Raw genomic sequence first — 24,410 nt, forward strand, 5'->3', positions numbered from 1 at the left:
TTGTAGGATTTTATGTAATTTTTCTAGGGACATGACACATTTAAATGCTAGGAACTTCAAAGAACTATTTGGGACAACACATGAGAAGTGGGTTTTCTAGGAAATACAGGGTGACCTTTTGGAGCCACGCCCTAGGGGAAAAACCCACTGTCTACTGTTTGCCTGTTCCTGGAAACTCTAGCTCAAAGACCCCCTCAACTATATGAGGGATGGAATAAACTTTTCATGAGGGTGCTAGGTTTGAGCTAAGGCTGTTATGAACTTGTAACCACAAAAGATGCATGTCTCCACCCAAGAGAGGAGACAGCCAGGGGAGCCTGAAGCTGGGAATGAGGGCCCTTGCTGGACTATAGAAGGTAATATAGATGTAGTTGCCCGGAACTATGACATATGTGTCATTTCTTACTGTAGCCATTTTGGTACCAGGACATATGAGAGACACAGTGGGCGAGATAATATCTTTTATTGGACCAACTTCTGCTGATCTCTGTAGAGCTCAAAAGCTTGTTTCAGTTAGAGATATTACTAGGGATCTACCAAATTCATGGTCCATTTTGGTCAATTTCACGGTCATAAAATTTTTAAAAATTGTAAATTTCATTATTTCAGGTAATTAAATCTGAAATTTCACTGTGTTGTAATTTTAGGGGTCATGACCCATAAAGAAGTTGGGGAGGTCGCAAGGTCATTGTAGGGGGGGTGTTGCAGTACTGCTACCCTTACTTTTGCACTGCCGCGGGCGGTAGCACTGTCTTCAGAGCTGGGCAGCTGAAGAGTGGTGGCTGCTGGCTGGGAGCCCAGCTCTGAAGGCAAAGCCACTGCCAGCAGTAGCAGCACAGAAGCAAGGATGGCATTGTATGGTATTGCCACCCTTACTTCTGCGCTGCTGCTGGTGGGGCACTGCCTTCAGAGCTGGCCTGCCTGTTTAACAGCCACCACTCTCCAGCTGTCCGGACCTGAAGGCAGCACAGAAGTAAGGGTGGCAATATTGCTACCGCCCCTTAAAATAACCTTGGTGTCTACTGTGAAATCTGTGTAGTATAGGGTAAAAGCACACAAAAGACCAGATTTCACAGGCGTAGGGGGGAGACCAGATTTCACAGTCTGTAATGCCTTTTTCATGGCTGTGAGTTGGTAGGGCCCAAGATATTACATTACCCAATCTGTTCCTCACATGGATTCAGAACTTTTTTGTATTGTATAAACTTACTTTATGAAGATGTACATTTCAAGGTAGGTTTCAGAGTAGCAGCTGTGTTAGTCTGTATCCGTAAAAAGAAAAGGAGTACTTGTGGCACCTTAGAGACTAACAAATTTATTAGAGCATAAGCTTTCGTGAGCTACAGCTCACTTCATAAAGCTTATGCTCTAATAAATTTGTTAGTCTCTAAGATGCCACAAGTACTCCTTTTTTTTTATTTCAAGATAGTGGAGCAACAGAAACCCAAAGGAATTGGTGGCTTTACCCATATCACTGCCATCTTAATACAAAGACTACAACTCCAGTGTCTGAGGGGTCAGTGAAGTACAAACTGTGCAGTTTAACTTTTACTGAGTGTCAGAACAAATTTAAATTTACATATATGTTTTACAATAAAATAAATGGGTTTCGTTATCTGAGCTACAGCACTTAGAATGGTTGCAAGCTCTTCTTCCTGTGGGTTGCAAAGAACAAAGCTAATTCTGAAATTGCAGTATTTTGAAGTGGTTGTATAAAGTTTAGATTAGCAGTTTCAGGACAGCACCCTACTATTGTGGATTTAATATGGCAAATGCAAAAGCATTCAGCTGGTAAGTGGTCAAGAGTTTTACCAAACTAGAAGGTATTAATGGAATTTGTACCGGCTCATTTTTCAGGCACTGCAATTTGTTCAAGGAGTAATAATACTTGCCTCATTTCTGTGATTTGGTAGTAAATATGAACGCTCCACAAATGAATTGTTTGTAAAGGTATATTGCATTTCTGTGAAGACCAGATTGACTAGGTTCTAAATACAACTTAGTCTTCATACAGCAGTTCCTTATTCATGCAGCATTCTTCTCACATTCATACATCTTGTCAAATATTACTAATTATCATTATCTCTCTCTTTTTTGCTCGTATATTTATTATTTATTACACTTTAAAGATGCCAAGGAGCAGAAGCTTTTGAAATTCAGCACTCTGGGTTAGCCAATGGGATTTTCATGAAGTTCTTGAAGGAACGCATGTTAGAGGACAAGAAGATTACTGTGCTACTTGATGAAGTTGCAGAAGGTGAAAGCAACCTACATTTTAACTTCCCTTAGCTCCCAGCTTACAAAAAAAAGAATCCTTTATTTTCTTATCTAAAACTCCTCTTCTACACAGAGTGTTCTTCACTTCCTTCTCTAAATTCTTATTACTGCACTGTGTAAATCCACAATCAAAATGCAGCTACCTCTTGTGTAAAAACTGAAACATCTTAATAAAGACCCCTTTCTGTAAACTGATATGAGCTCCTGTAGGATGCAGGGTGCTATACACTCAAATGTACTTTGTTGTATGATAGGTTTCAGAGTAGCAGCCATGTTAGTTGGTATTCGCAAAAAGAAAAGGAGTACTTGTGGCACCTTAGAGACTAACAAATTTATTTGAGCATAAGCTTTCATCTGATGAAGTGAGCTGTAGCTCACGAAAGCTTATGCTCAAATAAATTTGTTAGTCTCTAAGGTGCCACAAGTACTCCTTTTCTTTTTGTTGTATGATGGGATTTGTATTTCATTTGTTGCTTCAAAAACTTGGTATTGAAGCATGATTAAGGCTTTCCATATGGGAAAATCTTCAGTGCATGAAGGAAAAAGTATGTTTAATATCTAATATTTCTGAACATGGCTAGGGTTTAATATGCAAGAAAAAGTGCTTTCATTTTCATTTACTATTTCAAGTGAGACAGAATTGGCATATATATATATATATATGTATGTTTATCTTGGAAGCATTTCAGAAGCACCCCTTACTATAATAGCCCTGCTATTGATGAGCCACTATAATATGATGTTCATACTTCTTATTCGAAATTTCTGTGAGTATGCAACTCTCATGAGAGTTTACAGATGATTATATGGTCACGAAAATCACTCTCCTTTGTCATGTGATCTCTGGATGTGACTACTAGCCCAATTGACTCGTCTGGAGACAGATTAATTAGGCTTGAATTCTGTGGAAGTATTAATACCACATTCTGTGCAGTATTAATACCACATCTGTTGAGATAACCATTATTTACTGACTAGACTTCAATGGAGGACCCTTTTAATCATTTGTCACTCAGGCAGAACTCCCTGTGTTGTTGATGGGAGTATTGCCTGGCTGAAGAGTGCTGAAGAAAATGTCTTAGTTGAGAGATTTTGTCATTTTGCTCTCAATTATACCTGTGTATTCCACTCAGTCAGGATACAGGGTTGTAAGTGAAGACAGAATTTGGCTCAGTGTGCGTATCTGATACGGATTCATAAATCAGAAAAGTCCAAACCAGATATCAAATATGCAACCAAATTGGTTTGCTGTTGACAAGACAGACTGTAGAAAATGTGTTACAAAAGTTAAAACAATTCAGTTTTAACATGCCAGTGCTGTAGGGAGAAAAAGGAAAATATGATGATTGTGGGACTAGCTGCAGCAGAAAAACATACAGTGCACATGTGCTGCATGATTAACAATTTTGCCACCACCAATTGAGGTATGACTTACCCATTTGACTAGAGTTTGGATCCATGGATGACAGTTACTTTTCAGGTTTCAGAGTAGCAGCCGTGTTAGTCTGTATTCGCAAAAAGAAAAGGAGTACTTGTGGCACCTTAGAGACTAACAAATTTATTAGAGCATAAGCTTTCGTGAGCTACAGCTCACTTCATCGGATGCATTTGGTGGAAAAAACAGAGGAGAGCTTTATACACACACACACACACACACACACACACACACACACACACACACACACACACACACACACACACACACACACACACACACACACACACACACACACACACAGAGAGAGAGAGAGAACATGAAACAATGGGTTTATCATACACACTGTAAGGAGAGTGATCGCTTAAGATAAGCCATCACCAGCAGCAGGGGGGGGAAAGGAGGAAAACCTTTCATGGTGACAAGCAAGGTAGGCTAATTCCAGCAGTTAACAAGAATATCAGATTTCAGAGTAGCAGCCGTGTTAGTCTGTATTCGCAAAAAGAAAAGGAGTACTTGTGGCACCTTAGAGACTAACAAATTTATTAGAGCATAAGCTTTCGTGAGCTACAGCTCACTTCATCGGATGCTGTAGCTCACGAAAGCTTATGCTCTAATAAATTTGTTAGTCTCTAAGGTGCCACAAGTACTCCTTTTCTTTTTAAGAATATCAGAGGAACAGTGGGGGGTGGGGTGGGAGGGAGAAATACCATGGGGAAATAGTTTTACTTTGTGTAATGACTCATCCATTCCCAGTCTCTATTCAAGCCTAAGTTAATTGTATCCAGTTTGCAAATTAATTCCAATTCAGCAGTCTCTCGTTGGAGTCTGTTTTTGAAGCTTTTTTGTTGAAGGATAGCCATTCTTAGGTCTGTGATCGAGTGACCAGAGAGATTGAAGTGTTCTCCAACTGGTTTTTGAATGTTATAATTCTTGACGTCTGATTTGTGTCCATTCATTCTTTTATGTAGAGACTGTCCAGTTTGGCCAATGTACATGGCAGAGGGGCATTGCTGGCACATGATGGCATATATCGCATTGGTAGATGCGCAGGTGAACGAGCCTCTGATAGTGTGGCTGATGTGATTAGGCCCTATGATGGTATCCCCTGAATAGATATGTGGACAGAGTTGGCAACGGGCTTTGTTGCAAGGATAGGTTCCTGGGTTAGTGGTTCTGTTGTGTGGTGTGTGGTTGCTGGTGAGTATTTGCTTCAGATTGGGGGGCTGTCTGTAAGCAAGGACTGGTCTGTCTCCCAATACCCACCTGCTGAAGTGAAGAAACAGATTGACAGAGCCAGAAGAGTACCCAGAAGTCACCTACTACAGGACAGGCCCAACAAAGAAAACAACAGAACGCCACTAGCCATCACCTTCAGCCCCCAACTAAAACCTCTCCAACGCATCATCAAGGATCTACAACCTATCCTGAAGGACGACCCATCACTCTCACAGATCTTGGGAGACAGACCAGTCATTACACAAAGTAAAACTATTTCCCCATGGTATTTCTCCCTCCCACCCCACCCCCCACTGTTCCTCTGATATTCTTGTTAACTGCTGGAATTAGCCTACCTTGCTTGTCACCATGAAAGGTTTTCCTCCTTTCCCCCCCCTGCTGCTGGTGATGGCTTATCTTAAGTGATCACTCTCCTTACAGTGTGTATGATAAACCCATTGTTTCATGTTCTCTGTGTGTGTGTGTGTGTGTATAAATCTCTCCTCTGTTTTTTCCACCAAATGCATCCGATGAAGTGAGCTGTAGCTCACGAAAGCTTATGCTCTAATAAATTTGTTAGTCTCTAAGGTGCCACAAGTACTCCTTTTCTAGTTACTTTTCAGTTGCTACTTCCTTGCCTCTCTTGCATTTTTCCCCCACCTGGCTTATCTTCTGTTTTAACTAGATATGAAAATGTAGAATGATAGGTCATTGTATTAATATTTTTATTAAGTTTCATGACAAGCTTTGTACAGGACTATTATAAGAAAATCTTGACTACTATTCAAGAAAAATAAGAGTTTTAGCCATTAAATCTTAAAATAATCACAAACTTCAGGATTTCAGCTGTGTGTGAGTTTGTGTGAGGGAATATGAAGGAATCTTTTCTTAATGTACAGCATTTCACAACTGACTAGGCACTATCATAGAGTGTCTTTCCCTGACATCAGAAATTTTATTACTACAGCTTACTATTTTAACACTTACATAGCTACAAAGGTGGACACAGTGCACAGAATGAAGATACAGGGTCAGTTTCTTTTCTCATGCTCGTTGGAATTTTAAAATAACTATACTGACGTTAATGGGTTCACACCCATGTAAGTGAGAAGAGAATGAGGCACATCTTTTCTCCTTGATGATGTTAAAGTCCAGGTTATGTGTGGGTCACGACCCTGTGAAGGGTGGGATCAGGTAACATGATAGAGCTATTAATTATTGTCGGAAACAGCATATTGGACTAGATCAGTGGTTCTCAAACTATTATACTGGTGACCCCTTTTACATAGCAAGCCTCTGATCAGGTATGGCAAAAGTTACATTCCAAAGGAAAATACATCGACCACTGTTCAGTAATGTGTATATATAATGTTTAATCCCAAACTTGAATAATCCAGATATATGAATTCATGATTTATAAACCTTGATTTTAATTCAAATCACTCTTTAGCTATTGGTCTTAATCTTGTGCACAGCAAAAAACCATCTGGAGGAAAAAAAGTGAGCTTAGAGTTTGTTTCATTTAAATGTATAGGCCTTCATTCAGCAAAGCACTGAAGAATGTGACTGAATAAGCTTAATGTTAGTCGTGTTCTTCAGTACCTTGCTGCATCAGGGTCATACTGAAGATTTTTTTTTAAATGTGGAGGCATGTTGAAAATAGATGCAGAAAAAATTGTTCTCCTGAGACATCTTGCATGCTGCGTTTCAGCTTTGAGTGAATTTGAATAGCCAATCACTAAACCTCCCTGAAAGTGAGTTCATCATAGGAATGCGGTCATAACCATAATGCCAATGATGTAACTGCTTTAATTATAATTTCAGCAGCTTTGATTCCTGCAAAACTATTTGCATCTTATCTTTAGATATGGGTAAGTGTCACCTTACCAAAGGCAAGCAGGCTTTGGAGATTCGCAGCAGTTTATCTGAGAAGAGAGCATTAACTGATCCCATTCAGCAAACAGGATCATCTGCAGAGTCCCTGGCACGGAACTTACAGTGGGCCAAAGCTCATGGTACAGTAAACTCTCTTCCAAAAGATCACCCTTTCAAGATGTTAATTTCATTATTAATTCTTTTTCACTTGATATGCATAAATAATTCAATTGAAAATATATGTGGGCTTAGTGTCTAGTCCTTACTGTAGCTTTTTTCACTGGCTATAATATACCGAGTAGAAATGTGCCCAAGGAACAGAGTTCAGAGGACTGTTCAGATCTTGGAGGTTTTTGCTTGGGTTTATCTCTGGATGAAATTGTTATGAAAAATATGGGATGCTAAATTCACTTCATAGGAAGTAACTTCAAGAGCAGCATACCAGACATTATCCCTGACTTACTTTTTTTAAGCAAGAATATTCTTTTTTTTTTCCTGATAGGTTTGAATGTGGTACTGAATTGTCTATAATGTATTTGAGCAGAAAATTAGTAGTCTGATAAGCTTTTCTTTCCTCTCTAATCACTTTGTCACTTCAACAAATTTACAGATTGAATAGGTTTCAGAGTAGCAGCCGTGTTAGTCTGTATTCGCAAAAAGAAAAGGAGTACTTGTGGCACCTTAGAAGGTGCCACAAGTACTCCTTTTCTTTTTACAGATTGAATAGGTGCTCAAATAAAACTGGGCGCTTAACTCCTATTTGTGTCTTTACAATTTTCTCCCTTATATATCATCCCTGGGCCTTTTTTTTTAAAAAAAAAAATAAATCACTGAAGAGGATAGAGAAATGTGCTGGTTCTGATATCGGAACCAGGGATTTCAGGGTTTTTCATAGTCACTGTGCAGATTCCTCATCAGTGCACTGCATTTTTTCCTTTTTATTTCTGGCCTTGTTCCATGCATAGGAAAATATCCACAAAGCCTTGTGGGCCACCAAAGACTTAGGCCTGGTCTAAACAGGCTTCCCCCGCCCTTCCCTCCTCCCCTTCCCCCCCCCCGGTACTGACATAACTATTTCAGTTAGGGTTGTTCATTTGTTTGTTTGTTTTAACTGATAGATAAATAAAGTTTATTCCCCTTCCTGTATGCCAGTATAACTATGTAAATACTAAGGGGGTTGTATTGCTTTAACTATAATGGTGTAGTTGAAGTGATACGACGTTACTTGTAGACAAGCTAACTTGACTGGATCAAGCACTTTCAGTATAGAGACTAAATCGGCATCACTGTGTCACTCAGGTGTGTGACTGATGTAGCTATGCCAACAGCCCCTCCAGTGTAGACACAGTTATATCAATAGAAGACACTTTCATCAACATGATTTGGGGAGGTAGCATTCCTACACTGACAGAAAAAACCCTTCTGTCAGCATAAGCTGTATCTGTACTACAAGACTCTGCCAATCTAGCTCCACCAGTATTGTGTAATCATATCCTTACTCATGTAAAATGTTCTAGTTGCACCCCATTTGGAAAGGAGCCTGTAAGGTGGGGGTTGAAGAGGTAGCTCATTGGCACAGGGTCTGCCAATTACTGTTTTCTTCCTACAGCACCTAGCAAATGAGGTCCCTATCAGATTTCTTCTAGTCACTACCACAATATAAATGTTTAATGATAGTAATAGGAAGGGAGGAGAATGTCGTTTTAGATCGCTAAAACAATGGCAGACACATGTTAGGCTTTCATGAAAATATTTTAAACCTGTTTATCCAAAATATTTATTTGCAGAACTTCCAGAAAGTATGTATCTTGACTTTAAGTGTGGCATTCAGATTCAGCTGGGGTTCGCAGCTGAATTTTCCAACGTCATGATCATCTACACAAGGATAGTAAAGAAACCTGCTGAAATACTAGTTTGCAAAGCGTATGTAACAGACTTCCCACTTGTAAGTGTTTCTTTTTGTGTTTCATGATTGCTCTGTATTTAAGTTAATGGTTGTCTGCCTCTGCTCTTGTGCCAGACTACACCTTTGGGGAAAAAAATTCAAATTTGAATTCTGAACCAAGCAGGATGCATATATAAAACAAATCTTATGATCTTGTTGAAACTCTCTTCTTCCCCTTCCCTTCCCATCCTGATTTCTGTTACTTGTTAGATCTAAATTAGGCCTGATCCTGCAAGGTGCTAAATGCCTGCAGTTCTTATTTAAAGGATCAGTCACTTAGGCCACGGTCCTATGAGTCACCTCATACAGGTGCACTACTACTCTCATGGATCCCCACTGAAGTCACCATAGCTAGAGAGCAGTGAATTGCAGGATTGGAACCTTAAATTATAAACTCCTTAGGGAAGGAGTCTTGTTTTCTTATTCCTTCAAAGTGCTTAGCAGGGTGCTGTCTAAATAGTGTTTGAAAAGAGAATTATGTATATGTGAATTAACATATTAAATAAATGTCTTTCTCTCCTGCAGTGCTGTTACTATAGTAGCACCATATACTATATTGTGAAGTGTTCAGCCCACTTGGTATTACAAGAGTATGAAGACAATACACTCTAAGGCCTTAATCTTTCAATAAGAAGTGCATGATCAGAGCTCCATTGAGATCAATGGCTCTGCATGGGCATTGGGTATCTGCCTGTATCGATCCAAAGACAGATCAGGGCCTTAGCAGGCAAAGTACAGCAGAAAGTGAGGGAGTGGGATGCAGTTGAAAGCCAAGATTCTAAGTAATAAAGTTTAGTGTGCATCTTATTGGGTTCCACATTTTTTGTTTTGACTTGTTTATTTCATTATTTTTACTTCCCTGAGAGAGGCACAAGGGCACCCTGGCATCTTGGAAGAAATAGTGTTTTAATTTGAATTTATCAAAACGTACGAATTGTATAGCAGCTTTAGAACAATTGTACTCTGAAAATGACACATTTAAGGGAAACTAATCAATTGTTCTAATGCTACCTTAGTATACTCAAATCTAGAAGAGGAAAGCTCTATTTATTTATACTATTAGCTGTGGTAATGCATAGCAGTCCAGCTGCTTGTGACAGCACCCTGAGTTTTGACTCTTGGTTTGGAGTGGAACAATTATGACTAGGGAGAGGAGGAGATGAAAAGGGAGGGAAATGAAACTTGCACATTGTTTTTAGTTGTAAGAAATGGGGAAGGAGTCCCCCTTGAGTTGCATTTTAGGAAGGCAAGAGATGAAACACAAATAACTACTCCAACTTGTGACTGATGATGAATTAGGCAGCCTAGGTGACTCTCTCTAATAATATTCATTGAATCTTGTATGCAGAATCTTTTAGTTAAGAAAAGGAAAAATACTATTTTTTTTGTTTTAAATTTTAATAAATTGTGTAGAAACAAGTTGTACATTGAACTCAAATCCTAAGCTACTTCACATAAAATCCAAATATTCCTTTTTATTTTCCTTTTCACATTGTTCTACTCGTTTTTTATACCTACAACTTAATTCTCACTTTTTTTTTTTTTTTTTTTTTTTGCAACAGGACTTGGATATAGATCCTAAAGAGGCAAATAAAGGGACTCCTGAGGAAACTGGCAGCTATTTAGTATCAAAGGATCTTCCGAAACACTGTCTTTACACGAGACTAAGTTCACTGCAGAAACTAAAGGTGGTTAATACATTATTTGTTTATACAGTACAGGTTAATCATGCTGCTTCACAACTCCAGTAAAAGAGCTGGATTCTATATGTATATGTATATTTTCAGCAATTGCCCAAAGCATGCTCGCTCATTTAAACATTTATTCTAGCTGCTTAGAGAGCGAATGGCTAAGAGCACACTTCAGTGACTTGGCTCTGTAGCTGGCACACTGAAAATATGTTCCAAAGAGACAGCCAAAGAATATGAAATCATATTATTCCACAAGTCCCTTTTAAACACAGCTCTGGAAAATGTGCCCTATAGGTTGAGAAGATTGATTGACTTCTCTGGAGGAATCACCTCACCTTGTACATATCATGTTTCCATGTCTATTTGCTCACTAAGCGTGATGCTTTAAAGCAGAGCCATAAGTTGAGGTCATTAGTAAAAAGTGGAAATGTTATAAATAACCTCTTTACAATCCAACTTGTGCCCTTGAACCCATCGTGTTTTAAAGCACGCTCACTTTGCATAGTTAAATGTTGCTGTTAAAGGATCAGAAGTGGACTATAGCATTTTCAGGACTTTAGCATCTCTGCTGTATATGATCTACTGTATCTACTTTCCAATACATTGTGCCAGAGGGTAACACGAACACTTCTAGAAATTGCAAAAAAAATTGGAGTGTTTTTGGAGGTGGGTGGGATGAAGAGTGCCATGCTGACGAGTGCCTTCTTTTCTTATCCTGCTGCCAGCAGGTTTATAAATCAGGATCACCCATGAGTTAGTCTTGCCCTAAAACCCTATCTTCATTCAAGCAAGCTGGAAATGGCACCTTCATACTCTTATTTCTTTTGTGGCGGAAAGATGTTGCTGATTTGGGTTACTTAAAATTCAAATGAAATTTGGAGGGGAAGAGAGAAGTCATCCCATGACTATACCTGCAGTACTCCTCCCAGTGCTTTTGTAGTTGTTTCATTAACAGAATTTCACCCACAGAGTGACAGGGAAAGTGTTTCCTGATAAGGAAACAGCTAGTGCTCTAATACATGGTTGAGGGGAAAGGATTTGGGGACAAGAGGTCTCTGGATGTTAAGTTTAGCTATATTTAAACACAGTATGAAGTTAGTGTGCAAAATTTTGCAATGAGTTTACATCTTTTGCAGCCTCTTTGATTTCAGTGAGAGTGTACTGAATGTAAATCAGTGCAGAATTTGGCCCTGTGTGTGTAGTATACATTTAACTGCAAGGCTTATAGCACTTCAGCAATTATGCTTATTATATGTCTATTTGTTACTGTACTTAAAATGTGTTAATTGCTACCTCAGACAAATAATCACCTTTTAATATTTTTATTTTACTCTGTTTTTGAGGGGAGAAATAACTTTGTCTGTCATTCACAGGAGCACTTGATCTTCACAGTTTGTCTCCATTATGAATATCCAGGAATAGATGATTCCTTGGATGAAAGGAAGGAAGTTAATGTTGGGAAGCCCCTTATTGCTAAATTAGGCATTCATCATGGATTTAAGAAAAATTGTTGCATGTCTAACAGACCTTTCCATACCCAAACATCCACTCCTGTGGCAGCTGAATACTACCTCTCTCCTAATCACTGTCAACCAAATTCCTACCCAGGTGTTCACCATCCAAACTCTGCTCATTCTGATAATTTCAGGCAGCCAGAAGCATGCCATTGCAATGGGACTTTGAATGTGCTAACTTCAAGACAAGAAGCATGGACTTACTCATCCCACATAAGAAAGAATAATATACCAGTAGAGACGACTGATGACACTGTTGACCTGGGATTCAGCTTCTCCAACAGCCTCAGATTATCTAAAAAGCAGTAACTACCATCTCTGCAGAATGTGCAGGAGCATCAATCCTGGGCTAAAGCACTCCAGCGCTGATTGTACATTCTCTGCAGTATGTTCATGTTTTGAGAGAAGGCGTACTGGGAATTGTGGGTTGGGTATGGGTTAGTATATTTTCTCCTTGGAAACTTCTCAGATCCAAAGAGACAAGAATAGAATATAAACTAATTTTTCACTCCTGAATTTTTTTCAGCAGTGAAGACTTGTGTGGGGTAATCATGGGGAGCCGGCGGCAGGAGAGGTGGGGCGGAGAGAAGCGGGAGCTGGGTACAAGGGAACCGCACAGGAGCTAATCAGCAGGCACGCTGTTATTGTCTGCCACTGTGCCAGCCAGAAAAAGAACAGAGCAGCGGGCATGTAGCATTGAGAGGAAGTTGCATGTTTGTGGTGGGGAGGAGATGTACAGCAGAGGCCTTGTTCTTGTATCACAGGCTCTCTAGGAATACTGAAGCCTTGATCTCCTCAGCTGTTGCTGACATGTCTCTATAATGACACATCCATCTTAAAAGGCTTGCATAATGGACCTGTCTCTAATCTTGATTTTTAGTTTACAAAGGGATTAGTTTTCCTCTGCAAAAACAAAATGGAAAAAATAGCAGTTAGAGGAGAAGAGAGGGAGAGGAAAAGCAGTAAAAGGAATGTCCACATTAATGAAACTAAGCTATATGTGTACTTTATAAATGTAATTAAAATAGTATAGTGATCACTAAATGATAAATAGATTTTTAGACTTTCCTGTTCTAACCTGCACCATCAGTTGAGTTTAACATTCTAATTTCCCATTTATTTAAAAAATGGGAACTTCCATTTCTTTAAAATGTTTGTGTGCAAGGAGGACATGAAATATCATTCATAAATTCCAAGAGTAGTAGGTACCATTGTGATCATCTAGTCTGACCTCCTTCATTACAGACATAGAAATTTCCCAAAATAATTCTTGTTTGAACTAGAATACGTCTTAAAAAAAAATTCATTTGTGATCTTAAATTTGTCTGTGATGGAGAATCTACCTTAACCTTTGATAAATTGTTTCAGTGGTTAATTGCCCTCACAGTGTAAAATTTTGCACCTTATTTCCAGTCTGAATTTGTCTAGCTTTAACTTCCAAATGTTAGATCTTGTTATAACTGCTAGACTGAAGAGCCCATTATCAAATATCTGTTCCCCAGGTAGATACTTATAGACTGTGATGAAGTAATCCCTTGACCTTCTTTTTGTTAAACAAAACAGATTGAGCTCCTTGAGTCTATTACTGTAAGGCTTGTTTTGTAGTGCTTTAATCATTCTCATGTTCTACAGGTTGTTAGTGGTGAGAAACTTCTTCTTGTACCTTTGGATCAAATATTTGGAAGCTCTTCCAAAGTGTTACTGCTTTGTTGCTAACTGACTTCTGAAGAGATGACAATTTTTAAAATAAGCGTTACCCCATTTGTTGTTTTGGAGTAGAGATATGAGGCTAACTTTAAGCCCTAAGTTTGTTTAGCATGAATATAAGCGCACATATAACATAGAGGCCTATATTCAGCCTGGCAAGACCTGGTAAAAGCAGGAGAAATTTGTGCCTGATGTATGATGGCTGGGTGAGGATTTGAGCTAAAATATGTGAATGATGCTCCTGGACACCAGACTGTGCTCTGGAATCATACACATTCCTGCCATGGTGTTACAAAAATAGCCCTGCACATTCCCCTCCAGGCCAAAATTAGTTCCTCTTATTTTCCAAATAAAAACCTTACCCACAAATATGAAATCCCCAGCCTCCTAATGCAAACTCATCCAAGTGATATGAAGGATAAGAATCTCATCCAAGTCAGGTTGCAAAAGGTGTGAGATACATATGCAGAGGCGCTGTTAGGCACCAATCTTGAAATTTACCAGTGCCCCCATATGTAGTTTTGTTGATAGAAACAAGATTTTGTCCTGCTTCAGTGAATTGTAGGATCAGGGCCATAGGTTTTGTGCTCATTACTAGAATTAAAGCTGCAGGGATTTACCCTTAATTTGATGTGTGGCTGGAAACTAATTTCAAAGCAATAGGAGATAGGTTTCTAAAGACGTCACAAAATATCTTGGTGCTCTGAAAGTATATTAAAGTATGATATCACTGTTCAAGAGGGTTCTTATCTATGGTCATAGATAATTAGCCTCATTCCTCTCTAGTAATGTTGCTAACAGGTTGAGTTGCTGTGCATTTCATTTTTCCTTTATACAGTAGATGCAATTATGAAATTTCTGCGTTAGTAAAATTTTTGCAGAACTTCACAATAAATGAAAAGCCAGGAAAAAATAAAGGATGAACCGTTGCTTAAGAATAAATGCTTATTGGTCTTGAGAAGTTACATTAAAGATTCAATTTAAAATGCTGCACAGGTTTAAGTGGAACACATCCAAGCTTTTCAGATAGGTGGTCATTGAACAAAGATATAGTTTAGAGGGGAGAAGTTAGTCTTGTAATTCTGTGGTCCTATTATAAAACAAATTCTGTTATCTGATATTTTAGCTGGAATTTTGAGTAGACTACATATAGTAATTCTACATGGTGATGGAAATAATGAATGCCTCTAATCCCACTTGGAAATGGTTAATAGCATTATGGTGTGTAGGTGTTTAATGAAAATCTATAAATTCATCTGTGTTGAAAGATGGCTATTCTCTAGTGTCAGTTATCTCTGTTAATGTATTATTTATTTACTAAATGACAGACAACTTTAACATAAACGCAAATGGACTGTAGCTTTTTAGTCTTCTCTGGAAGAGTATAAAATAGTGAAACATTTTCTGATTTTTGAAATATACCTGTGCATTTATTATTGTATAAACTGATTTTTACATGAAAATTATACCTTGAGATACAATCTAGTATAATAGGATACTTAGCTAAAAGTTTGTCATAGTTTTATTATTAGTTTTTAATTGTTTTCTACTGTTGCAATAAAATAATTCACAAAAAGATTTATACAGTAGCTTGTGTCCCTTTTCTCTTCCTTTCAAACTTCAGTTAAAGACAATGCAAATCTTAGAAATAGAAACTGAAAAAGGGAACTTAAGGTCAAGAATGGCACCTATATTTTCTGGTGATTGTCACAGAAATAGGAAGAATTCTATTACTGCATGGCACAGCTCATTGCATGGTCAATTCTGCAAAATTGGCAAGATGTTTTTGGATGTCTGGTTTTGGCCAACTTTAGAGACAAGTTGAGCCTGACTCTCTGAATGAAATTCCCCTTCGCTTCAGCTGGAGTTGTATGTGATCAGTACCTCCTGAAAATCAGGCCCCTGTAGGTATCTCAAGTTGGACACCCAAAACTGGAGGCCCTGTTTTCATACTTGGACTTTATCATCTTTGTACCTCAGTTTCCCCATCTACAATGAGGATGGATAGTTCTTGACCACCTTTCGGGGTGTCCAGGCTTGCTTCATTGATACATGTAAAGCTTTTTGACATATTTGAATAAAAGGTGTGAGAGAAGTTCAAATTATTACTTAATAAGACTTATGAAATTGGCGAGAGCCAGACAAGACCGTGTGTGTGTGTGCACACGCACGCACCTGCTCGCTCACACACATTTACAGGGTATGATAGTTCATTGAACAGGAAGGGTTTCCAGAGGCAGATTTTAAACTTGTCTGTGATGGAATATCTACCATAACCTTTGATAAATTATTTCAATAGTTAATTACCCTCACTGTTTAAAAATGTACACCTTTTTTGTCTAGCTTTAACTTCTAAATGTTGGACCTTGTAATACCTTATGTGAATTTTGGATTTGCTACTTGCACTTTAGAGGGTGTACCAGTTAGTGGTTAAAAGGTAGTATGACATTATTGACTAAGTAATAATTACAACTGTGTACACACTTGAGGAACGCCCACCAGACACTATGCAATCAGCCTGGATGGGCCATTAGGAAGGACAATAAAACTTTGAAGATACTAATCTCCCTCCTTCCTGAGAAGTTTCCTGAGATGCTATTTTGACACTGCAGGTCAGGTGATCACCTGGTACTACACCCTATCTTGGACTTCGTTTTTCTGTTAAGAGGAGTTGGGGGTCAAAATGGGAAACAAAGGATTCCCACCATATGCAAATCCTATTTAAGGCTGGGGAGTGAGTTAATCTTGTTTCTTCTCCATTGGCTCCCTCCCCAAGAAGGTAGACTGCTGAAAACAGCTGGAGAAACAAAGGAACTAAGCTGGGGGAGGGCAGGGGCTGAACCCAGGAGCAAAAGATCTATCCTGTAAAAGGAATACCTGAAGATTTAAGCTGCAAGCAGTGCAATTTACCTTCCAGAAATTGTGCAACCTGCATAAAACAACATTTAGAATTTAGTGTAATAAGCTTAGTTTGTGTGTTTTGTTTTAGTTGCTCAGTGATCTGCTTTGTTCTATTTGCTGTCCCTTATAGTCACTTAATCTACCTTTTGTAGTTAATAAACTTGTTTTTCTTTATTCTAAAACCCAGTTTGTGCAATTCATAACTGGGGAGGAGGCAAAAAGCTGTGCATATCTTCCTCCACAGTGAGGGAGGGAGCAAATTTCATGAGCTTACGCTGTATAGATCTCTATACAGTGCAAGACAATATAATTTTGGGTTTACAGTCCAGAGGGTGTGTGCACTTGAATGATGAGCAATCCCTGAGCTGAGTCTTCTGACAGAGTTGATTGCAGACTGTGTATGATTTTACAGATGGGTGCATCCCTATCTGTTTGTGTGTGCATGCCTGGCACAGCAGGACAAGGTGAGGGAGCCCAGGCTGGTGGAATGGGTGGGCTCGGTGGGACCCCAGTATATCAGGTGGCACTCCAGAAGTTGGTCAAACCCATCCCAGGTAGAACTAGTAGTCAAGTTCTGGGTTCTATTCCCAGCTGTCCCTGGGCATTGTATGACTTTGGACAGGTGAGTTAACCTCCCTGAGCTTCAATTTCCAGATCTGTAAAACAAGGGTCAAAACTAGGGGAGGTGAACAGAAACCTGGAATTTTGACTCAATGAAAACATTGGCAGAAAGTGAGCTGTAGCTCACGAAAGCTTATGCTCTAATAAATTTGTTAGTCTCTAAGGTGCCACAAGTACTCCTTTTCTTTTTGAGAATACAGACTAACACGGCTGCTACTCTGAAAATTGGCAGAAAATGTCAGTTTTCCATGGAAATTGGATTTTTTCATTCAAAAAACCTGAAAGGTTGTTTTTCAGGTTTTCAACAAAAAGTCTAAATTCTCCACGGGAAATGCCTCATTTTCTAACACTTAACTACATCACGGAAATGTGGTGAGGAAAAGCTGTGTATTAGAGCTGGCTGGGAAACTGAATTTTACTTCTGTTTTAAAAAACCCCCTGTGATGTTTTGGAAAGCATTTTGTCCTAAATCAGGACAAAGAGTAAAAACCTCAGGGGGGGAGGGGAGTGATAATTCAGAAGTGAAATTCTTCAATATTTTGTTTTAAATATTGAAATGCTCCTACAGGGGGGATGCTTTCTGTTGTGTCTGAAATAAAATATGCTAGTCCAAGCACCCTGGACCCCTCCCAAGCTCTCCCAGCAGAAGAGCTGCTCTGGGTGTTGGGGAGGGCAGTGGGCAGGTGGGTGAGCTCGATGGAAACCTGCCAGGAATTCTTCAGAAGGTTAATTTAATTTGACATGTTCCCACAGAATGATTTGACTTCAAATGGGCATTATCCAAAGGAAAAATGTTCCGTTAGGAAACCTCCGACCAGGTCAAGTGTATATTACCATTTATTACATGAGTACACGTTCAGGGACTCTGTTCAGCCCTTGTTCTTCAGGCAAAACTCCTGCTGACTTAAATCAGCATTTTGCCTGAATGAAACATGCTATATGTGTCCTTTAATGACACTAAATTACCAGCAGTAGAATATATATTTTTTCAACTTAAGACTGAAACCCACCTACTAGGATTTCTGTAAGTATGTATTTTATATGCGGAAAGAAGGCAAACTTTTTTTTAAAAAAAAATATCATGATGTTTTCTGTTTAGGATAATCAGCTAAAGAACAAATGAGTTTCTTATATTAATACAGTGGTGCAATGTGACTGTAGAATGTTATGTCACGAGATGGCAGAAATGTTATAAACACAAACTAAAAATACAGTCTGTAAAGTAGGAAAGTTGCTCTAGTGCTGCTTGGACACACTGGTGAGGAAAGGCAGTTCCATTGTTTGAATTTCCTCTCCAGCCCTCCCACGCTGGAGTGGACTGAGACTACAGGTAAAATTGTGGCCCTATTAACACCACTGGCAAACCTCCCATTGATTTTAATTGAGCCAGGATTTCACCCTGTGTATTTTAAGTGGTATGGCTTAGAGAAATGATCATGCAACAGGGTGTGACCTTATCTGATTAAACTATGACTATTTTCAGAGTAGCAGCTGTGTTAGTCTGTATTCGCAAAAAGAAAAGGAGTACTTGTGGCACCTTAGAGACTAACATTTATTAGAGCATAAGCTTTCGTGAGCTACAGCTCACTTCATCGGATGCATTTGGTGGAAAAAACAGAGGAGAGATTTATATACACACACACACAGAGAACATGGAACAATGGGTTTATCATACACACTGTAAGGAGAGTGATCACTTAAGATAAGCCATCACCAGCAGCAGGGGGGGAAAAGGAGGATGGTTCTGTTAGTGGTTCTGTTGTGTGGTGTGTGGTTGCTGGTGAGTATTTGCTTCAGGTTGGGGGGCTGTCTGTAAGCAAGGACTGGCCTGTCTCCCAAGATCTGTGAGAGTGATGGGTCGTTCTTCAGGATAGGTTGTAGATCCTTGATGATGCGTTGGAGAGGTTTTAGTTGGGGGCTGAAGGTGATGGCTAGTGGCGTTCTGTTCTTTTCTTTGTTGGGCCTGTCCTGTAGTAGGTGACTTCTGGGTACTCTTCTGGCTCTGTCAATCTGTTTCTTCACTTCAGCAGGAGGGTATTGTAGTTGTAGAAATGCATGATAGAGATCTTGTAGGTGTTTGTCTCTGTCTGAGGGGTTGGAGCAAATGCGGTTATATCGTAGAGCTTGGCTGTAGACAATGGATCGAGTGGTATGATCTGGATGAAAGCTAGAGGCATGTAGGTAGGAATAGCGGTCAGTAGGTTTCCGATATAGGGTGGTGTTTATGTGACCATCGCTTATTAGCACCATAGTGTCCAGGAAGTGGATCTCTTGTGTGGACTGGTGCAGGCTGAGGTTGATGGTGGGATGGAAATTGTTGAAATCATGGTGGAATTCCTCAAGAGCTTCTTTTCCATGGGTCCAGATGATGAAGATGTCATCAATGTAGCGCAAGTAGAGTAGGGGCATTAGGGGACGAGAGCTGAGGAAGCGTTGTTCTAAGTCAGCCATAAAAATGTTGGCATACTGTGGGGCCATGCGGGTACCCATCGCAGTGTCGTTGATTTGAAGGTTTACATTGTCACCAAATGTGAAATAGTTATGGGTGAGGACAAAGTCACAAAGTTCAGCCACCAGGTTAGCCGTGACAGTATCGGGGATACTGTTCCTGACGGCTTGTAGTCCATCTTTGTGTGGAATGTTGGTGTAGAGGGCTTCTACATCCATAGTGGCTAGGATGGTGTTTTTAGGAAGATCACCAATGGACTGTAGGTTTCAGAGTAGCAGCCGTGTTAGTCTGTATTCGCAAAAAGAAAAGGAGTACTTGTGGCACCTTAGAGACTAACAAATTTATTAGAGCATAAGCTTTCGTGAGCTACAGCTCACTTCTCAGGAAGTCAGTGGTGTCTCGAAGATAGCTGGGAGTGCTGGTAACGAAGGGCCTGAGGAGGGAGTCTACATACCAGACAATCCTGCTGTCAGGGTGCCAATGCCTGAGATGACGGGGCGTCCAGGATTTCCAGGTTTATGGATCTTGGGTAGCAGATAGAATACCCCAGGTCGGGGTTCTAGGGGTGTGTCTGTGCGGATTTGTTCTTGTGCTTTTTCAGGGAGTTTCTTGAGCAAATGCTGTAGTTTCTTTTGGTAACTCTCAGTGGGATCAGAGGGTAATGGCTTGTAGAAAGTGGTGTTGGAGAGCTGCCTAGTAGCCTCTTGTTCATACTCCAACCTATTCATGATGATGACAGCACCTCCTTTGTCAGCCTTTTTGATTATGATGTCAGAGTTGTTTCTGAGGCTGTGGATGGCATTGTGTTCTGCATGGCTGAGGTTATGGGGTAAGCGATGCTGCTTTTCCACAATTTCAGCTCATGCACGTCGGCGGAAGCACTCTATGTAGAAATCCAGGCTGCTGTTTCGACCTTCAGGAGGAGTCCACCCAGAATCCTTCTCTTTGTAGTGTTGGCAGGAAGGTCTCTGTGGGTTAATATGTTGGTCAGAGGTGTGTTGGAAATATTCCTTGAGTCTGAGACGTCGAAAATAGGATTCTAGGTCACCACAGAACTGTATCATGTTCGTGGGGGTGGAGGGGCAAAAGGAGAGGCCCCGAGATAGGACAGAAGTGAGCTGTAGCTCACGAAAGCTTATGCTCTAATAAATTTGTTAGTCTCTAAGGTGCCACAAGTACTCCTTTTCTTTTAACTATGACTATATAGATCATGGTTTCAACCATTATAATATATTTGCAGCAAACCTTGTACAAAGGTTGTCAAGTGAGGTGTTTATGGAAAGGTTATGATTTGCTGGTTATGATTGTGCTATCTGTGTGCATGTACCATTTTTGTATGTGAAGTTATAAATATTGGCTCTGTACCTGGATTTCAAATGTTTGCTCCTGGGGTACTGCCCGCAAGGTAGCTAGCCAGCACATCTTCGAGGGATTCTTCACATTGAGTGGCCCATCAAAAGAACATTTAACTGACAATGGAGCATGGGAGATGCCCATCTACACTTGATGGAATTTCCTGCTGTAACTAGCTGAAATGCATGGACATAGGAATTGCCCATGTGACTCCAAATGCCATCTTGTTGCTGTAATTTTCCACAGTAAGAAAAAATCGGTTGCCCTCCACATGGCAAAAGCTATAAAAGGCCCTAGAAATCCCTCCATTTTGTCTTCAGTCCTGCTTCTTGCCTCTGGAAGAACTTTGCTACAAACTGAAGCTGTGAACAAAGGACTGAATGACCCATCCAAGCTGCGGATATATTCCAGAGACTTGACTTAAACCAGCAGTTTATTCCATCATTGCTACAAGCCTAAACCAAGAACTTTGCAATTACTATATGTATTTGATTTTTTTAACCAATTTTAACTCTCCTTTCTTTCTTTCTTTTTATGTATATACTAGGGCTGTCAAGCAATTAAGAACGTTAATCACGATTAATCATGCTTCTTGTTTACAATGTCACCTGAAAGTGAGAACAGGCCTTCTCCTGGCACTGTTGTAGCTGGAATCACAAGATATTTATGTGCCAGATGTACTAAAGATTCATATGTCCTTTCATGCTTCAACCACCATTCCAGGGGACATGTGTCCATGCTGATGATGGGTTCTGCTCGATAAGAATCCCAAACAGTGTGGACTGATATGTTCATTTTCATTATCTGAGTCAGATGCCACCAGCATGAGGTTGATTTTCTTTTTTGGTGGTTTGGGTTCTGCAGTTTCCGCAATGGAATTTTGCTCTTTTAAGACTTCTGAAAGCACGCACTGCACCTCATCCCTCTCAGATTTTGGAAGGCCCTTCAGATTCTTAAGCCTTGGGTCGAGTGCTGTAGCTATCTTTAGAAATCTCACATTGGTACCTTCTTTGCGTTTTGTCAAATCTGCATTGAAGGTGTTCTTAAAATGAACAACATGCTGGGTCACCATTCAAGACTGCTATAACATGAAATCTATGACAGAATGTGGGTTAAACAGCAGGGACATATAATTCTCCCCCAAGGAGTTCAGCCACAAATTTAATGAGCGCATTATTTTTTTAACGAGCATCATCAGCATGGAAGCATGTCCTCTTGAAATGGTGGCCGAAGCATGAAGGGACATGTGAATGTTTAGCATATCTGGCACGTAAATATATCTTGCAATGTTGATTAAAAAAGTGCCATGCAAATGCCTGTTTTCACTTTCCGGTGACGTAAATAAGAAGAGGGCAGCATTGTCTCCTTTAAAGGTAAACAAACTTTTTTGTCTTAGTGATTGGCTGAACAAGAAGTAGGACTGAGTGGACTTCTAGGCTCTGAAGTTTTACATTATTTTGTTTTTGAATGCAGTTATGTAACACAAATCTACATTTGTAAGTTGCACTTTCATGACAAAGAGAGTGCACTAGTACTTATGAGGTGAATTGAAAAATACTATTTCTTTTATCATTTTTACAGTGCAAATATTTGTAATCAAAAATAATATACATTTTGATTTCAATTACAACACAGAATACAATATATATAAAAATGTAGAAAAACATCCGAAATATTTAATAAATTTTAATTGGTATTGTTTAACAGCACAATTAAAACTGTGATTAATAGTGATTAATTTTTTTAGTTAATCGCCTGCGATTAATCAACAGCCCTAGTATAAACTTTTAGATTTTAGATACTAAAGAATTGGCATCAGTGTGATTTTTGGCTAAGATCTAAGTTATACATTGACCTGAGTATGTGGCTGGTCCTTTGGGATTAAAATAACCTTTCATTTGATGAGACTGGTTGTAAAGAACCACTCATCTCTGCATCCAGTGGTTTTAGTGGTGATATAAGAACTGGAATGCCCAAGGAAACTGCTTTTATGACGTCTTGTTAGCCAGTGTGGTGAAACAGGAGTTAACCTTTGTGGCTGGTTTGGAATATCTTCTAAAAGAATAACCACCGCTTTTGGGGTGTGTTTGCCCTATTTCTCAGCAGTTTGTCTTGAATTTGGCACCCTCAGTTCTGACCCACTGTAAAGCAGAGAATCTTATTTGTTTCACAGGCTGTTCTAAAGACTGCTGAAGGTTTGTTCAGGTGTAAAGCACTATTTGGATACTAAGAAATATAATATCATAATGCCATCTATAAATCCATAGTACACCCACACGCTGAATATTGTGCGCACTTCTGGTCATTTCATCTCAAAAGAGTCATAGAAGATTTGGGTTGGAAGAGACCTCACAAGATCATCTAATCCAACCCCCTGCTTAAAGCAGGACCAACAACAACTAAATCATCCCAGCCAGGGTTTTGTAATGCCGGGCCTTAAAAACCTCTAAGGATGGAGATTCCACCACCTCCCTAGGTAACCCATTCCAGTGCTTCACCATCTTCCTAGTGAAATAGTTTTTCCTAATATCCAACCTAGATTAGACCTCCTGCACTGCAACTTGAGACCATTGCTCCTTGTTCTGTCATCTGACACCACTGAAAACGAGCTCCATCCTCTTTGGAACCCCCCATCAGGTAATTCAAGTCTATCAAATCCTGCCTCACTCTTCTCTTCTGCACTAAATAAGCCCGGTTCCCTTAGCCTCTCCTCATAAGTCATGTGCCCCAGCCCCCTGATCATTTTCATTGCCCTCTGCTGTACTCTCTCCAATATGTCCACATCCTTTCTGTAGTGGGGGGGGGGACTGAATACAATTCTCCAGATGTGGCCTCACCAGTGCCAAATAGAGAGGAATAATCACTTCCCTCAATCTACTGGCAATGCTCCTAATGCAGCCCAATATGACATTAGCCTTCTTGGCAACAAAGGCACACTGTTGACTTGTATCCAGCTTCTCATCCACTGTAAGCCCCAGGTCCTTTTCTGCAGAACTGCCGCTTAGCCAGTCAGTCCCCAGCCTGTAGCAGTGCATGGGATTCTTCCGTCCTAAGTGCAGGACTCTGCACTTGTCCTTGTTGAACCTCATCACGTTTCTTTTAGCCAAATCCTCCAATTTGTCTAGATCACTCTGGACCCTATCCTTACCCTCCAGCGTATCTACCTCTCCCCCCCTCAGTTCAGTGTCACCTGCAAACTTGCTGATGGTGCAATCCATCCCACCATACAGACCATTAATGAAGATGTTGAACAAACCTGGCCCCAGGACAGAGCCCTGGGGGACTCCGCTTGATACTGGCTGCCAACTAGATATTGAGCCATTGGTCACTACCCATTGAGCCTGATGATCTAGCCAGCTTTCTATCCACCTTATAGTCCATTCATCCAATCCATACTTTTTTAACTTGCTGGCAAGAATACTGT

General features: G+C 39.9%; 1 protein-coding gene and 1 long non-coding RNA gene across 4 annotated transcripts in view; both read left to right on the top strand.

Annotated features, from left to right (window-relative positions):
• Positions 1–15,251, top strand: part of MALT1 (MALT1 paracaspase) — a 127,933-nt gene extending 112,682 nt beyond the window's left edge. For all 3 annotated transcript variants that reach the window (XM_038402168.1, XM_038402165.2, XM_038402167.2), the window contains 5 exons: positions 2,130–2,257; positions 6,796–6,945; positions 8,593–8,750; positions 10,313–10,438; positions 11,815–15,251. In XM_038402168.1, the coding sequence (XP_038258096.1) occupies positions 2,130–2,257; positions 6,796–6,945; positions 8,593–8,750; positions 10,313–10,438; positions 11,815–12,264 (1,012 nt within the window). In that variant the 3' untranslated portion in view covers positions 12,265–15,251. The remainder of the gene's footprint in view (positions 1–2,129; positions 2,258–6,795; positions 6,946–8,592; positions 8,751–10,312; positions 10,439–11,814) is intronic.
• Positions 2,722–6,417, top strand: LOC122460141. Its single transcript, XR_006281240.1, has 2 exons — positions 2,722–3,757; positions 5,554–6,417. It is a non-coding gene; the product is annotated as an uncharacterized LOC122460141 (long non-coding RNA).
• Positions 15,252–24,410: the final 9,159 nt, after the last annotated feature.

Source organism: Dermochelys coriacea, chromosome 5 (genome assembly GCF_009764565.3).
Source record: "Dermochelys coriacea isolate rDerCor1 chromosome 5, rDerCor1.pri.v4, whole genome shotgun sequence".
Lineage (NCBI taxonomy): Eukaryota > Metazoa > Chordata > Testudines > Dermochelyidae > Dermochelys > Dermochelys coriacea.